Raw genomic sequence first — 17,484 nt, forward strand, 5'->3', positions numbered from 1 at the left:
GAGATAGACACAAAAAGCCCTCCAAAAAAATCAACACATCCAGAAGCCGTTTTTTTTAAAAAATAAAATAAATAACAAAATAGAGCGCTAGCTAGACAAATAAAGAAGGAGACAGAGAAGAATCAAATAGACACAATAAAAAAATGATAAAGGGGATATCACCACTGACCTCACAGAAATACAAACTACCACCAGACAATACTATAAACTCCTCTATGCAAATAAACTAGAAAATCTAGAAGAAATGGATACATTCCTGATGCATACACCAAGACCAAACAAGGAAGAAGCTGAATCCCTGACTAGACCAGTAGCAAGCTCTGGAATGGAGGCAGTAATTAATAGCCTACCAACCAAAAAAAGCCCAGGACCAGATGGATTCACAGCTGAATTCTACCAGAAATACAAAGAGGAGCTGGTACCATTCCTTCTGAAACTGTTCCAAACAGTGGAAAAGGAGGAATTCCTTCCTAACTCATTTTATGAAGCCAGCATCATCCTGATACCAAAACTGGGAAGAGACACAACAACAAACTTCAGGCCAATATACCTGATGAACATTGATGTAAAAATCCTCAATAAAATACTGGCAAACTGAATCCAGCAGCACATCAAAAAACATATCCACCATGAACAAGTCGGCTTCATCCCTGGGATACATGGCTGATTCAACATATGCAGATCAATAAATGTAATCCATCACATAAACAGAACCAAAGACAAAAATCACATGATTATCTGAATAGATGCAGAAAAGGCCTTTGATAAAATTCAATATCAACATCCCTTTATGTTAAAAACTCTCAATAAACTAGGTTTTGATGGAACATATCTCTAAATAATAAGAGCTATTTATGACAAACCTACAGGCAATATCATATTGAATGAGCAAAACCTGGAAGAATTCCCTTTGAAAACCAGTACAAGACAAGGATGTCCACTCTCACCACTCCTATTCAACATAGTATTGGAAGTTCTGGTCAGGGCAGTCAGGCAAGAGGAAGAAATAAAGGGTATTCAAATAGGAAGAGAGGAAGTCAAGTTGTCTCTGTTTGCAGATGACATGATTTTGTATTTAGAAAACCCCATCATCTCAGCCCAAAAACTTCTTGAATTGATTAGCAACTTCAGCAAAGTCTCAAGATAAAAAATCAATGTGCAAAAATCACAAGCATTCCTTTACACCAACAATAGGCAAGCAGAGAGCCAAATCATGAATGAACTCCCATTCACAACAGCTACAAAGAGAATAAAATACCTAGGAATACAGCTAACAAGAGATATGAAGGACCTCTTCAAGGAAAACTACAAACCATTGCTCAAGGAAATAAGAAAGGACACAAACAAATGGAAAAACATTCCATCCCCATGGACAGGAATAATGAGTACCATGAAAATGGCCATTCTGCCCAGAGTAATTTATAGATTCAATGCTATTCTCATCTAACTACCATTGACATTTTTCACAGAATTAGAAAAAGCTATTTTAAATTTCACATAGAATCAAAGAAGACCCCATGTAGCCAAGAAAATCCTAGGCAAAAAGAACAGACCTGGAGGCATCATGCTACCTGACTTCAAACTATATTACAAGGCTACAGTAACCAAAACAGCATGGTACTGGTACCAAAACAAATATATAGACCAATGGAGCAGAACAGAGACCTCAGAAATTACACCACACATCTACAACCATCTGATCTTCGACAAACCTAACAAAAACAAGCAATGAGGAAAGGATCTCCTATTTAGTAAATGATGCTGGGAAAACTGGCTTGCCATATGCAGAAAACTGAAACTGGGCCCATTCCTTACACCTTATACAAAATTTTACTCAAGATGGATTAAACACTTAAATGTAAAACCCAAAACCATAAAAACCCTAGAAGAAAACCTAGACAATACCATTCAGGACATAGGCATGGGCAAAGACTTCATGACTAAAACATCAAAAGCAACTGCAACAAAATAGACAAATGGGATCTAACTAAACTAAAGAGCTTCTGCACAGAAAAAGAAACTATCATCAGAGTGAACAGACAATCTACAGAATGGGAGAAAATTTTTGCAGTCTATCCATCTGACAAAGCGCTAATATCCAGAATGTGCAAGGAACTTAAACATATTTACAAGAAAAAGACAACCCCATCAAAAAGTGGACAAAAGATATGAACAGACACTTCTCAAAAAGGACATTTATGCAGCCAATAAACATATGAAAAAAGCTGAACATCACTGATCATCAGAGGAGTGCAAATCAAAACTACAATGAGATACCATCTCACACCAGTCAGAATGGCGATTATTAAAAAGTCAGGAAACAATAGATGCTGATGAGGATGTGAAGAAACAGGAATACTTTTACACTGTTGGTGGGAAAGTAAATCATTTCAACCATTGTGGAACACAGCATGGCGATTCCTCAAGGATCTAGAACCAGAAATACCATTTGACCCAGTAATCCCATTATTGAGTACATACCCAAAGGAATATAAATCATTCTACTATAAAGACACATGCACACATATGTTTATTGCAGCACTATTTAAGACATGGAACCAAGCCCATCCATCAATGATAAACCGGATAAAGAAAATGTGGTACATATACACCATGGAATACTATGCAGCCATAAGAAGGAATGAGATCATATCCTTTGCAGGGACCTGGATGAAGCTGGAAGCCATCATCCTCAGCAACCTAACACAGGAACAGAGAACAAAACACCACATGTTCTCACTCATAAGTAGGAGTTGAACGTTGAGAACACATGGATACAGAGAGGGGAACAACACACACCAGGGCCTGTTGAGGGATAGGAGCTGAGGGGAGGGAACTTAGAGGACAGGTCAATAGGTGCAGCAAACCACCATGGCACATGTATACCTATGTAACAAACCTGCACGTTCTGCACATGTATCTTATTTTTTAAGAACAAATTTTAGAGAAAGAAATATTCAGAAATATTCTGAAATGATTACATATTTTTAAATGAGCATTTGAAGTTTTTACTAGTGATGGATTTGATGAATTAGTGATAAGATTAACAATATATCTCAACCTGAAACAAAATAAGTGATAAATGAAAATAAAGAAAATTATCATAAGTTTTGGAGCATTTTCCCTCCATTCTTTTTTTAAATTTTTTTATTTTTAGTTCTGGGGTACATGTGCAGGACGTGAATGTTTGTTACATGGGTAAACATGTCCTGTGGTGGTTTCCTACACCTAGCAATCCATCACCTAGGTATTAAGCCTAGCATGCATTAGCTATTTTTCCTAATGCTCTCTCTCCCCCCACCCCTCCCCCGACAGACCCCAGTGTGTATTGTTCCCCTCCTTGTGTCCATGTGTTCTTATTGTTCAGCTCCCACTTGTAAGTGAGAACACGCAGTGTTTGGTTTTCTGTTCTTGCATTAGTTTGCTGAGGTTAATGGCTTCCAGCTTCATCCATATCCCTGCAAAAGACATTATCTCATTCCTTTTTACGGCTGCATAGTATGCCATGGTGTATATGTACCACATTTGCTTCATCCAGTCTAATGTTGATGGGCATTTGGGTTGATTCCAAATGATTCATTATTGTGAATAGTGCTACAGTGAACATACGTGTGCATGTATCTTTGTAATAGAATGATTTATATTCCTTTGGGTATATAACTAGTAATGTAATTTCTGGGTCAAATGCTATTTCTGGTTCTAGATCTTTGTTCCTTCCATTCTTAATAGAGCTCATCTCAGAGTTAAGGTGTATCTTTCAGAACACTAGTTAATTTTTAATGAACTTCTTATATTTTTCATCTTAGTATCTCAAATATAGTAGCTAATAAATATTTTTCAACATTCAGTAACACTATTTTCATATAGTTATCACCACAAAATTGTCTAGCTAGACATGAAATAAGGATACTGAAAGAAGAAGTAATTTTGCCCAGTTCAGGATCCAGCCAGACCCAGCCAGTATTATTTCATTACTGCCTGCAAGGTCTCCTATATTTTCTCAATTTCTTAATTCAAGTTCTAGAAATAATAATGTACTGCTTTTAAAGAACAACTTCATATATCTCTAGGATTAGTGAAATAAGTGATAAGAAAAGAACTGAAACAGAGTTTTCTGAGTATTGAGTATGTTAGTACTCACCTTTTGTCTTAAAGCTTTCTGGAAGCGAGGTGCTATTTTCTCCCGTCTTATAAACCACCACTACTCTGACATTATATGAAGTATAAGGTTGTAGATTTGTGATATTACAGACATAAGCAGGACCTTGGCTGCATGAAGTTTTAACATGGTAAAACTCATTGTATTTCCACTAGAAAAAAAAGTCACTATTAATATTTTTGTTTCTCTAAGAAAATATTCTTAAAACACAAAAATGTATAGGCTTATAGCAAGTGATTAAAATTTGAGCATTCTTTTCTATTAAAGAATAAGAACTTCTTTATGAATGATCCCAAACATTACCCCACTGCCTATAGTCGTTTTGCTTTTTATGACAAGATATAACTGATTTACATGACTGTTCATGGGAGAAGCTCAAAGTGGGACATACACCTCTGACTATATATCATCGAGGAAGATTCAGAGCTATGACTTTTTGTTATCTCAAAGGGTAGATACCTACATTTAATCAGGATGGCTAAGAATGCAAATCCATAGCTGTGGAACAACGATGGATCAAAACAATGGTACTTTCAAATCCCAGGGATTTGTTAATTTCATAGCAATAATATTTTTACATGTTTTGATTACATATTTTGATAAAGAAGTCCACAGTGACTTACAAACTAAGGCTTTTTTTTCCTCCTAACACCATCTTCAGACATGTAAACAGAATTCTTTATTTTTATACACTGGAAGCCTACATAGCCAAAAGAAGAAAATTTTTGCCCACTATTATGAAGCTACTAGGTAGCAAGGCTAGAAGCTAAATACAGAAAATCTTGTTTTCATTCCACTTTAGATATTGAGCCTCTAATTGCAGCTATCTGAAATTTCTTGCTCTGTGACATTGCTTTTTAAAAATCTGTATATTTGGATCCTTAGTATCATTATTTGAAAATGATAATTTCTTAACATACAAATAGGAAAAGACAAAAAGATATGGCAATTTGTGAAGCGTTTTTGGTGTATTTTCCCTCGTAGTTTCATAAAAAGGTCAGTTTCCATAAATAAACTTAATTTATATCTTCTTTTTCACTTAACACTCATGAGGTCACATCATTTCATTAAATGGATACTTTATATTAGTTTTCTATTCAGTAAGGAATGATTCTCTATAGCATTTTCGGTCAGTAGACCACTATGTACAACAAGAAAGGGGAATAAGGGAATGGAAGGAATGAAAACTTAAAAAATAGAACTGCTGATGTCAGGGACATTGCCTGCACTAAACTCATAAATGTATCAATCCTGCTGAGACATATAGCTTAATAGCTTAATGAAACAGGTGCACTGAATCCATAATATTTACTGTGAACCTCAGAGAGAGAGAAATTAATTCCTGGTCAAAAAAAAAAAAAGTCTTAACTCTTTCTGGTTCTGTCTCCTTCATTATCTGGTGGAGAAATTACCTATAGTGAATAGTCTAGGTAACCCAACATTCCAAACCATCAAGAAATTATCAGAGCTCCTTGAAATGTCAGGAGATGTTTGACCAAGGGTACCGCTGGAAAACGGTAGAGTGTTGGCATTACCACAGCAATGAATGTCTGCGTAGACCACCAACTTGGAGAGGTGCCACAGGATATCCCAGTAAATCACAAGGGTGTCAGGACTTTCCATTTGTCAGAAGCCAACAAGTGCAGGGGTGAAGGCTACCATAGAGGGATTTTCAAATTATGTGGGTGGGAGTAAGGGGGAGTGTGAGTTAAGACGTCTGAGAGTTTGGAACTTCAGAAACTTATGGTTCTGATAGGGATTTGCCTGAACAGCTGAGAAAAACACAATTTTAATGGGCTTCCATGAAAAAATTTACCAAACAAAATTATTTGTTTCCTCCCCATTTTAAATATGTTCTTCTTCTATACACTGTTGTGAGTTTCTTATATTATATAGAATTTAAGATCTAGATCAAGCTTGTCCAACTTTCAGCTTGTGGGCCACATGTGGCCCAGGATGACTTTGAATGTAGCCCAACCCAAATTCGTAAACTTTCTTTAAACATTATGAATTTTTTTAGGGAATTTTGTTTAGCTCATCAGCTATCGTTGATGTTAGTATATTTTACATGTGGCTCAAGACAGCTCTTTCAGTATGGCCCAGGGAAGACAAAAGATTGGACACCCCAGATCTAGATAGAAACTTCACCTTGTGCTCTAGTTCCCTCATTTTTCAGATAAGGAAATTTTGACAGAAACGACAGAGACAAAGTTTATCGCTTTCTTCCTGTTTCCTTTCTAAAACATTACTAATTAAAAAGACAAATATTCCCTTTTATTGCCCACTCCTCAGAGTTTCAGTATGGAGTTACGGTATTATTCCCAGCTGTCCTGTCATTGTGAGGTAGGTTCAAGTTATTCAAAAGAGACAGCACTTTCTGACTATATAGCACTCATCAACCCTTGCAGAACCACAGACTTTTACTGTACTCATAGTTAGTATTTGTAGATGGCCACTCATGTACAAATGACTCTATCTTGTATTTGCAGCTTCATGAGTTTCTAAATGGTCTGCCTGGAACCTGTGTTGAGCAAGTGTGAAAACAGAGGAAGTTTAGAAACAAAAAGCACTGCATGAAAGTCATGAGAACTCAACCAGGAGATCTCTGTCTGCTGTCCTTCTCCCCAAACTTTAAAGAGTGGGATGGATGACTTAATGACTCCTATTCCTTCCACGGACAGCACCCTAATAGGACTGCTGTAGGGAGAAGTCAGCCCTGGGGTTTTTCTCTGCCTGGTGACATCTGGCATCTGTCTAGGTCTCCATTTCTGATCAATAAAATGAGAGGCTGGGGTGTCAATTATCTCTGAAGTCTTTTCCCATTTCATTTCTTTGATAATCTTGGAAATGAACTTTACATCCTTCCTCTTGGTTTTAGACTGAACTGCAATAAGTTTACTAAAATAGATGTCATTTTAAAAGGCACTCCTCCAATTTCTCCAATTTAACTGCATTTTTATAAGGTGGCAATTTTTTAAATAGGTAACAAATCATCAGAAACACGCTCAACGGAAAAAGTCCAGTGAAACTATGGCCTTTGAGTTTATCAACTCAATATTCAGTGTTGTTCCACAGTTTTCATAGTTTTTATCTATAAAGTATAAGATCACAAAAATACCTTACATAATAATTTTTAAACATCCTGGGGAATAACTGCATTTTTAAGAAGTAGTGAGGCCATGATTATACTGATTTGCTTTTTGAGTTACGACTGAACAAAACATTTCTAACTAATCTTTAAAAATGTGTACACATACATAGGCCCAGAAATATACAAACATGCACATGCAAATATATAATAGTTAAAATAACAAGTAGCAATTATAAAAACTTAATAATCAATTTTAAGTTTATCACCATAAAAGTCAATGTAGGCTTTCCCCATCAATGAATTAATCAGGTTAATTGATGCCTTAAAATTCAGTGGGTGCTTTCTTATTGGTTAAAGCATGAAAAGTTTTGGATAAGGAATCATTTATAGTTTGCAAGCCAACAACAAAACTACTTTAGAATAAGCTGGTTTTATGGTTTACTTCTCTCTTGTTACTGCACAGCCCTTAAATGATGAAAAGAACATTTCTAAACAAGGTTTTCGTTTTTTGTTTCTTCAGCTCTTTTTCATTTTTTTCATAGGAAACACCAAGTTACTATGGACTTTAAACCAGAGAACCATGCTAACATCTAAACTAAGTAAAATATTATAAAATTAGTACACTATAACTTATATCCTTTTACATAAAGCCTTTTAAAAGCAAATTAATCTCCCTGAGAATTCTTCCCACCAGAAATTAGTCTGGATAACTCACTGCTTCTGCATGCCAAACATAAATCAATGAAAGTTGTGAAATATATTGTTTATTTATACATGAGCATGTTCTAGATGCATGAAAAAGGCCTTTCCAATTTATTCTATATCATAAAATAAAGACTTGCATTAAAAGTCTACCTTCTGTAGTTCAACCCAAAATCTGATGAGGTTAACATTCAATGGAGCCTTCCAATTAAATTGCAAACTGGTGTTCTCTGGAACCAAGGAATAAGGTTTCTCTGGTGTGTTAAACATTTCCACAGTGACGGGATGACTCTCTGTACACCACATTTCCTCAGAGTGGCAGGCAAGAACCTTTTGGTAAAAAAGAACAATTGCTTAACCTTTTGAGAGCCTTGCACTTGAGAATGACAATAAAGAGTGCCTAGTAAACTCACTGTACCTTTAACACATAAATATTTCCACCAGACAGTCTAGTAACAAGGAGAGTGAGCCTTCCATTTGGAAATTCACTTTGTCTTAGAGGAGTTTCAGGAATTAGGGCCAGGTGTGAGATTGCCAACTGATAGCGGACTGATTCTCTAGGTCCATTTGGCTTGTGAGATTCTCTCCAAGATATAATGAGGCTGGTGTCTGATCGTACGGTTGTATTAATGAGCTGCACTGCCTCTGGTACTGAAATAAATAGCAAGGAATAATAAAGGATGCTGCAATAGCGCTGAAAGATGGAAAGAAGTAATGGAGTTTGGGTTGAAGAGTAATCATATGGTAAGAGCAGAATAAATAACAGATGTCCAGAAAGAAAGTTAGCCTCTTCTATAATCGTAGGTTAACAGACTGCCTAAAAGGCTCCCACTTATTTTTGCCCAGTGACCAAATCATTCTCTGACTCCAGCTCAAGTATATGGCCAATGGGGAATAACCCAATTTCGGTGAGTTTTGTGAATATCATCAGAGACATCTGAAATAAATGTCATCACCTCATAATAATCACCACCTCATCAGTTCTTAGAAAACCTTTTTAGACCTATTTTCTTTAAGGCAATACTGTTGCATAACTTTACACCTCAGGCCTCAGTAAAATTCACATAGAAAAAGGGCTTGGTTTTTCTACAGCTCACCACATGTACAGAAACCTATGAGTATCTGGAAAAAGAGTGACACTGTGTGGTGAGACCAAATAATGTGTTTCTTGGTCAAACAATATTGATTTCAATGTTTTACATCCTAGTTGCTTTCTATTTTGATAGAATATTATTAGTCAACTTCAGGGGTTAGAGTAAGGGTCAGGTCAAAGTTTTCTACAAACACATTTTTCTTATTAAACTTAAAAAAGCTTACTAAAATTACTCCGCATTCGGATTTTAAAAAATAAACATCGACGTACACATCACATATATCACAATATTCTGCTTGAGAAACCCACACCAAGCCCATAACTTACCTCCATTTTTAGTTTTTCCCCAAATCTCTTTTCCTGGTGGTAAATGTTCCAAAGGATCTGAATAATAATTTTTTACAGCTATCTGTACCATGTATGTTGAAAATGGTTGTAAATCTTCAATAAGAGCTATACTGTCCTGAAATTCCTGTAATTGATTTTTTAAAAATCAATCTTATTCTTAACATTTTATACAAATTGGTAGAAATTAATCAAAGAGAGAACAAAGTTAAAGGCTCAAAAAAGTTAATTTATTTTAAATTCTGGATTATTAATGGTGATACCACTGTCCAATCTACCCAGACCTGAGTTGTTCAGTATTTCCAAGAATAAATACCAAATGATTGGTAGCCTTCAGCTGGTTTTGTGGCATAAATCATTTCACATGGGAAGTTAAATTCCTAGAAGAGGACACTATTTCATTAACATTGAATTAGAAATTCAGCAAGATGGTGGAAAACATGTGACACATATGTGAATACAATAAAAGATTTTTATATTATCTAATCATTCTTAGAAATAAAGTTTAAGAGAGTAAAAAGACTTTGCTTAGACCAATGGTTCTCAACTTTGTTTATACTTTGCTATCATCTGGGAAGTTTTAAGAAACTACTATGCCTGGGTTCTATTGCCAGAGATTCTGATTGAGTTATCTGGGGTGAAGCCTAGATGCAGAGTGTTGTTTTTTTTTTAAAGCTTCAATGTGCCGCCAAGGTTGAGAACCACTGTCTTAGACCACTGTTAATCAATGGGAAGACAATAAGATAGATTAAATTTAATAACAGACATGTCCAGTGCTGCAAGTCCAATCTTGACCAGCCAAATGATCTAACCTATCTGAAATTACTTATTTTAGAAATGTGTAAAAAGGGTTAATTAGACAAAATTAAGGAAGTAATGAAAAATCACATACACTTTATGGGAAAACATATAGTGTTTAACGTCCAACAGTTAGTCAATTTCACCTTTTGAACGGGCTAAATAAAGCCAAGCACAAAGCAAAATATTGGATATATGTGATTCCATCACTAAGACGACTGAAATACTAATGAATACATTTCATCATTCAATGATTGAATGAATAGTGCCAATTCATTCAAGAAATATCTAGTGAATGCCTACACAGTGCCAATAACTGTGCTAGCTGCTAGGCATAAAATGATGACTAAAAACAGTATCTGCATAGCAGTATATTTCTCTGCACACAGGAAGCAAAAGACAAAATATAATGTACAATTTTTATATTAGATAAATGCTGTGGAGAAGAGGTATAAGGCAATGTTCTTTCCATCCAGTTCATTTCTTACTCCTCAATCTTCGGTCTGCTCCATAGGCCACAAAAATAAGTCTCTATCATTCTCTCTGAGGATAATTAGATAATCAGGGAGGGGAATAAACCCAATTCTTTCTGGACACTCAGAAAACTGTTACCATGGCAATCCATCAATGGGCAAGAGTTGATATACTTCCTTGAAGCTTAACTTACTCCCAGTCAAGAAAACTAGAACACAATATGTTTGGATGAATCATTAGCTGTAAAAAAGTTGCATACTAGTCCATTTCAGAACATATAGGAAATACTTTACTATGGCTCATAATTTTATATCAAAAAAGAACATCTTGTGAAAATACAAAGACCACTAGTTCCAATCTTACCAGAATTCTATATTTCAAGTCAGAGCTGTTTTTCCTGTCATTAACTTCTGCATAATAAATCAGGTATGTTGGAGTAGGGCTGGTGATGCCATACCATGTGAGGTTTGTCTTGGCCAGAGGTAATCTGATTGTGAGGCTAGTGTTAGTGGCATTAAGTATAGTTGGTTCCACAGTGTCTGAAGCTAGAGACAAAAATGCTTTATCTAAAATAAGAAGAAACCAAAAGATTAAATATCTATACATATACGTATGAGAGGAAAAGCAGATTTTTAACAAGAATAATATCAAAGGTTAGAAAGAAATTTGTAGAGCATACATAACTTTTGCTTGAAAAGATAAATATGAAAATGATTTGAAATAATGTTCTCTTTGAAGAAACAAAAATGGCTGCAGCTTGATACTGTGTGTAGTATGTACTGCTACAGTCTACCCAACGTCCTCTCCTTTTCTTCAAGTTCGTATATATCTGATATTGTTCAGGGCAGCATGCTGGGAGGAAAACCTGTTTGTGAAGTTTGATTGCAGCCCAATCATGTGACACGGTCTGGTTAGTCAGATGTGCTTATCACTGTGGCACACCTCTGTCCTTCACCCTCCCCCAACCCAGGAGGCGGACACTATGCAAGAGGGGCGAGAGCCATCTTGTGAGAATTGAATAAAGGACTCACTAAGGAAGTTTGGGAAAAGATCAAGTCCAGGTGATTGATGGCATTGTGGAGTTCCCTGGCCACCGCTTACAACCAAACACATTGCACACTGCACAACTCCAGGGAGCCCCAGTCACAGAGACTACAGTGGAAATGGTCTGTTCTAGACCAGTGCAGTAGTGCAACCATACCGCAGGCTTAAGCCTCGAAAAATCACAGATCTCACTTGCAGCTGAACACAACTTCTTGACCTATTCACTCTCAGTCTTGATGTAAAACATCACCTAAAAATGCAGCATAATTACATAATATGCAAATAACTCCAAATATGATTTTAATATGAAATCTAACAATCTTACACCAGTTAGCCAACTCTTTAACTCATTATGTGTTGCACTGTGCAATCTGGCTCCTGCCCGCATATCCAATCTCTGCTATGCAAAGCCATCCTTCACTCTAACCACAGTACGCTATCTACACACTGCAGGACTTCTACTCCTCCAACCCTTCACATAGGTAGTCTCTTCAGGTTGGAATGATCTTCCCCATCTGCCTAACCTTACTTAAGCCTCAGTTCTTGCATCATTTTTCCTGGGAAGCCCTTTCTGCCTTCCTATTCCAGGTGAAGGACATCTTCTCTCTGTCCTCACTCCACTTCACGTGTTCTTCTACCAGTGCACTAGCCACATGTGATTTTGGTTTTGGTTTTCTTTTGCTGCTTTCTTTTCTTCATCTAGCATTAGAATGTAAGTATCTTTGGCTGAGACTGTGCTTGAATTATCTTTGTTCCCCTAGAGCCCCAGGAGGGTGCCTGACATATATTAGGTATTTAGTAAGTGTTGTCGATCCTTATGAATTCATATTAGCCACATATAAAATACATCCTTTGCATTCAGCAAGTAAGAAAATTAGGGGGTAAATGTCTAAGTGACAAATAACTTGATGAAGCCAGCTCCTTCACTTACTAACTTTTTGGTCTTGGGAAGGTTACTCCAGCTCTTCTGTGAACAGAGACAATGGCCTGCTTTACAGATATTTATATATCACTCTATCCCTAGCACATGGTAAGAACATTAAATAAATGTTAGCTATTACTATCATCATTACTGAGACTAAAATGAAAAATTAGAGAAAGTAATGCTGGTCTGGTCTGGGAATTCCAAATATGAATTCCAAAATGCAGGAAAAAATGTTTAAAATTAGAAGTACACCAAAAATCTCCAACAACAGTGTCAAGGGCACTGTGAACCTAAGTTTGAGGACATTTGGAGAGTATAGGGATTTGGAGATGGATAACCTTACTAAAGTTACGAGATGAACCACTCTCCAGTTCAACCAATATTTATCCAATATATTCAGTTTGTAATGATTTCTGATCTGAACAGAGAATGGGATACACATGTGAGCAATCAGAGCAATTATCTAATTCAAAGGTCATTGGTAATTTTGTCATTCTTTTATTTAACTGATATAATATGACATGTTGAAGTGTCAGAAACATTATTCAGGACAGAAAGACAGGTTTTTCCCTTTTTTTTTTTTTTTTTAATCCCATACATTTTGAAGATAATTGAATGCATTCAGAAAAAAAGGACCAAGGTAACTTGTAATTGCTTAAAATTTCCAGCAGATGGAGGTAAAGTACTCTTAATAATGTACCTAGAAACTAGCAACATAAAATTGACTCATTTTTTAAAGAAAATAATAAGTATTAATCATATTCTTAATGAGTTCCAGTTAAAAAAAAACTCATGCTACTCTTAGGACTTCATTTTGGAGCATGTTTGTGTATGGGGCTGGGGGGAGGTTATGTGTGCATCTCGTTCAACTTTAGATACTGCATGGACTTCTTTTTTTGGGTAAGACTTTATTTTTTAGTGCAGTTTTAGATTCACAGCAAAATTGAGAGGAATGTACCAAGATTTCCCAGATACTCCTTTTCTCCACACATGCATAACTTTCCCCCATTATCAATACCCCTACCAAAGTAGTACATTTGTTACAATCAATGAGCCTACAATGACATCATTATCACCCAAAGTCCATAGTTTACATTAGAGTTCAGTTTTGTATTGTACATGTTACGGGTTTGGACAAATGTGTAATGACCTGTATCCACCATTATAGTATCACGTAGAATAGTTCCACTGCCTTCAAAGTCCTCTGTGCTCTGTCTGTTCACCACTTCTTCCCCCAGCCTTCTCGCAACTACTGATCTTATTACTGTCTACATAGTTTTTTACTTTCCCAGAATGTCACATAGTTGATGTCAGCCTTCCCCAACTTTGTTCTTCTCCTTCAATACTGTGCTACCTACCTATTCTAGGTCTTTTGCCTCTCCATATAAACTTTAGAATCAGTTTGTTCATATCTGCAAAATAACTTTAGCTGGGATTTTCATTGGAATTTTATTGAATCTGTAGATAAGTTGAGAAGAAATGATATCTTGACAATATTGAGTCTTCCTATCTATGAACATGGAATATCTTTACACTTATTTAGTATTTTGATTTCTTTCATCAGAGTTTTATAGTTTTTCTCATATAGATTTTTGTGCGTATGCTGTTAGATTTATACCTAAGTATTTCATTTTCTGTGGGTGTTAACGTACATGATACTCTGTGTTTAATTTCAAATTCCACTTGTCCATTGCTGTTATACAGGAAAGTGATTGACTTTTGTATATTAACCTTGTGTCCTGCAAACTTGCTATAATCACTTATGAGTTCCAGGAGTCTTTTTGTCAATTCTTTCAGATTTTCTACATAGATGATCATGTCATCTGTGAACAAAGACAGCGTTATTCCTTCATTCCCAATCAGTATACCTTTTCTTGAATTGTTGCATGCTGTGACTTCCACTGCAATGTTGAAAAGAAATTGGGAGAGGGAACATCCTTACCTTGTTTCTGATTTAGTGAGAAAGCCTCTAATTTCTCACTATTAAGTAATGATGTTAACAATAAGTTTTTTATACATGTTCTTTCTCAAGGAAGTTACCCCTATTCTTAGTTTGCTGAGGATTTTTCATCATGAATTGGTGTTGAATTTTGTCAAAAGCATTTTCTGCATCTATCAATGTGATCACCTGATTTTTCCTCTTTAGTCTGTTGATGCAGTGGACTACACTAATTGATTTTCAAATGTTGACTTAGATCTTTTTTTTAATACATGCAGTCAGTGCTGTAAACTTCCCTCTAAGCACTGATTTTACTGATTCCCGTAAGTTTTGACGTTTTGTTTTCATTTTTAGTTCAAAATATTTTTAATTTGAGATTTCTTCTTTTACCCATTTGTTATTTAGAAATATGTTGTTTAATCTCCAAGTGTTCTGAGATTTTCCAGCTATCTTTCAGTTATTGATTTCTAGTTAAATGGCATTGTAGTCTGAGGACAGATATTGTATGATTTCTATTCTTTTAAATTTGTTGAAGTGTATTTTATGGCCTGTCTTGGTGAATGTTCCATGGGAGCTTGAGAAAAATGTTTATTCTGCTGTTGTTGGATAAATTATTAATAGTAGATAGATGTCCATTATAGCCAATTAATTTATGGTGTTATTGAGTTCATCAGTATATCCTTAGTGATTTTTTTTCTGCTGGATTTGCCCATTTCTGATAGACAGATGTCGTGAAGTCTTCAATGGTGATAGTGGCTTCATCTGTTTCTTGCAGTTCTATCAGTTGCTGCCTCATGTATTTTGATGCTCTGTTGTTAGAGACATATGCATTAAGGATTATTATGTCTTCTTGGAGAACTGATCCCTTTATCGTTATGTAATGTCCCTCTTTATCCCTTATAACTTTCCTTGCTCTGAAGTCTGCTGTGTCTGAAATTGTTTCTTCTTTCATTTGATTAGCGATAGCATGATATACTATCTCCATCCCTTTACTTTTGATCTATATGATGTGTCTTTATATTTAAAGTGGGTTTCTTATAGACAATGTATAGTTGAGTCTTGTTTGTTGATCCACTCAAACAGCCTCTGTCTTTTAGTTAGTGTATTTAGACTACTGATGTTCAAAGTGACTACTGATATAGTTAAATTAATATCTACCATATTTGTTATTATTTTTCATTTGTTGCCCTTGTTCTTTGTTCCTACTTTTGTCTTCCACTTTTTCTCTGACTTTTGTGGTTTTAATTGAGCATTCTAAATGATTCTATTTTCTCTCCTTTCTTGGGAATCAGTTATACTTTTTTAAAAACATTTTTTAGCGATTTGCCCTTGAATTTGCAATGTATATTTACAACTAATCCAAGTCCACCTTCAAACAACACTATACCACTTCACAGGTGTGCAGTACCTTATAATAACAAAATAATCCCAAGTCCTCTTTTCTATCCCTTGTGTCACTGCTGTGATTCATTTTGCTTAATATAAATATAAACATACACATATATATATGCACACATACATACATAAGTGGATATAATTGAATATGTTATTGCTATTATTATTTTGAACAAACTATTATCCATTAGGTCAATTAAGAAAAAGAAAAACTTTTACTTTACCTTCACTTATTTATTCTCTAATGCTGTTCCTTTCTTTATGTAGATCTGCATTTCTGACCTATATCACTTTTCTTCTTTCTAAAGAACTTCTTTTAACATTTCTTCCAAAGCAGGTCTACTGATAACAAATTCTCTCAATTTTTATCTGAGAATGTCTTTATTGCTCCTTCTCTTTTGAAGGATAATTTCACACGGTATGGAATTCTAGGTTAGTGTTTTTTTCTCTCAACATTTTAAATATTTTACTTTTCTCTCTTCTTGCTTACATAGTTTCTGAGAAGAAGTTGGATATAATTCTTATCTTTGTTCCTCTATAGGTAAAGTATTTTTTCCTCTGGCTTCTTTCAGAATTTGTTTCTTTATCTTTGGTTTTCTGCAGTTTGAATATGATAGGCCTAGTGTAGATTCTGGCATTTATCCTTCTGGGTATTCTTTGAGCTTCCCATATCTGTAGTTTGGTATCTGACATTAATTTGGGGAAATTATCAGTCATTATTGTTTCAAATATTTCTTTCAAATATTTCTTCTGTTCCTTTCTCTCTTCTTTTTCTAGTATTCATATTATACCTATCTTACACCTTTTGTAGTTTCCCCACAGTTCTTGAATATTCTGTTCTGGTTTTTTTCCTCCTTTACAGTTTTGCAGGTTTCTATTGAGATATTTTCAAGCTCAGAGATTCCTTCCTCAGCCACATCCAGTCTACTATTAAGCCCATCAAACATTCTTCATATGTTACAGTGTTTTTATCTCTAGCATTTCTTTTTTTCCTCAAATATCCATATCTTTGCTCACATTGACCATCTGTGCTTGTATACTGACTACTTTATTCATTAGAGCCCCTAGCATATTAATTGTGGTTGTTTTAAATTCTCAGTCTGATAATTCTAACATCCCTGCCATATTTAAATCTGATTCTGATAGTTCCTCTGTCTCTTCAATCTGTGTTTTATGCCTTTTAGTATGCCTTGTAATTTTTTCTTGATAGCTGAATATGCTGTACTGGGTGAAAACAACTGCTGTAAATGGGCCTTTAGTAATGTGGTGGTAAGGTGTAGGGGGACGGGAGGCATTTTATAGTCTTAGATTAGATCTCAGTCTTCAAGTGGGTTTTTGCTTTGCTTTTCGACTGTGACCTTCACAGGTTCTTTTCAGTCCCCCACCCCACTTAGGTGGGACACGATGGCTAGAGTGGGCTGGGGTTGGGCACTTCTCTTTGCCCAGGTCAATTAAGCTCTGATAAACCCGAGCAGGTCCAGCTGTGGTTAGTGTATCTTGAATGCAGACCTTGTTAAGA

The 17,484-nt window shown here is 35.5% G+C and overlaps 1 protein-coding gene across 1 annotated transcript in view; it reads right to left on the bottom strand.

Annotated features, from left to right (window-relative positions):
* The window catches only part of ROS1 (ROS proto-oncogene 1, receptor tyrosine kinase), a 141,465-nt gene that overhangs the window by 45,546 nt on the left and 78,435 nt on the right, over positions 1-17,484 (bottom strand). Inside the window, exons 27-31 of the mRNA XM_003255618.4 lie at positions 11,026-11,228; positions 9,373-9,517; positions 8,371-8,603; positions 8,106-8,282; positions 4,142-4,310 (exon numbers count right to left, since the gene is read on the bottom strand). Of these exons, the coding sequence (XP_003255666.2) occupies positions 4,142-4,310; positions 8,106-8,282; positions 8,371-8,603; positions 9,373-9,517; positions 11,026-11,228 (927 nt within the window). The remainder of the gene's footprint in view (positions 1-4,141; positions 4,311-8,105; positions 8,283-8,370; positions 8,604-9,372; positions 9,518-11,025; positions 11,229-17,484) is intronic.

Source organism: Nomascus leucogenys, chromosome 3, assembly GCF_006542625.1.
Source record: "Nomascus leucogenys isolate Asia chromosome 3, Asia_NLE_v1, whole genome shotgun sequence".
Lineage (NCBI taxonomy): Eukaryota > Metazoa > Chordata > Mammalia > Primates > Hylobatidae > Nomascus > Nomascus leucogenys.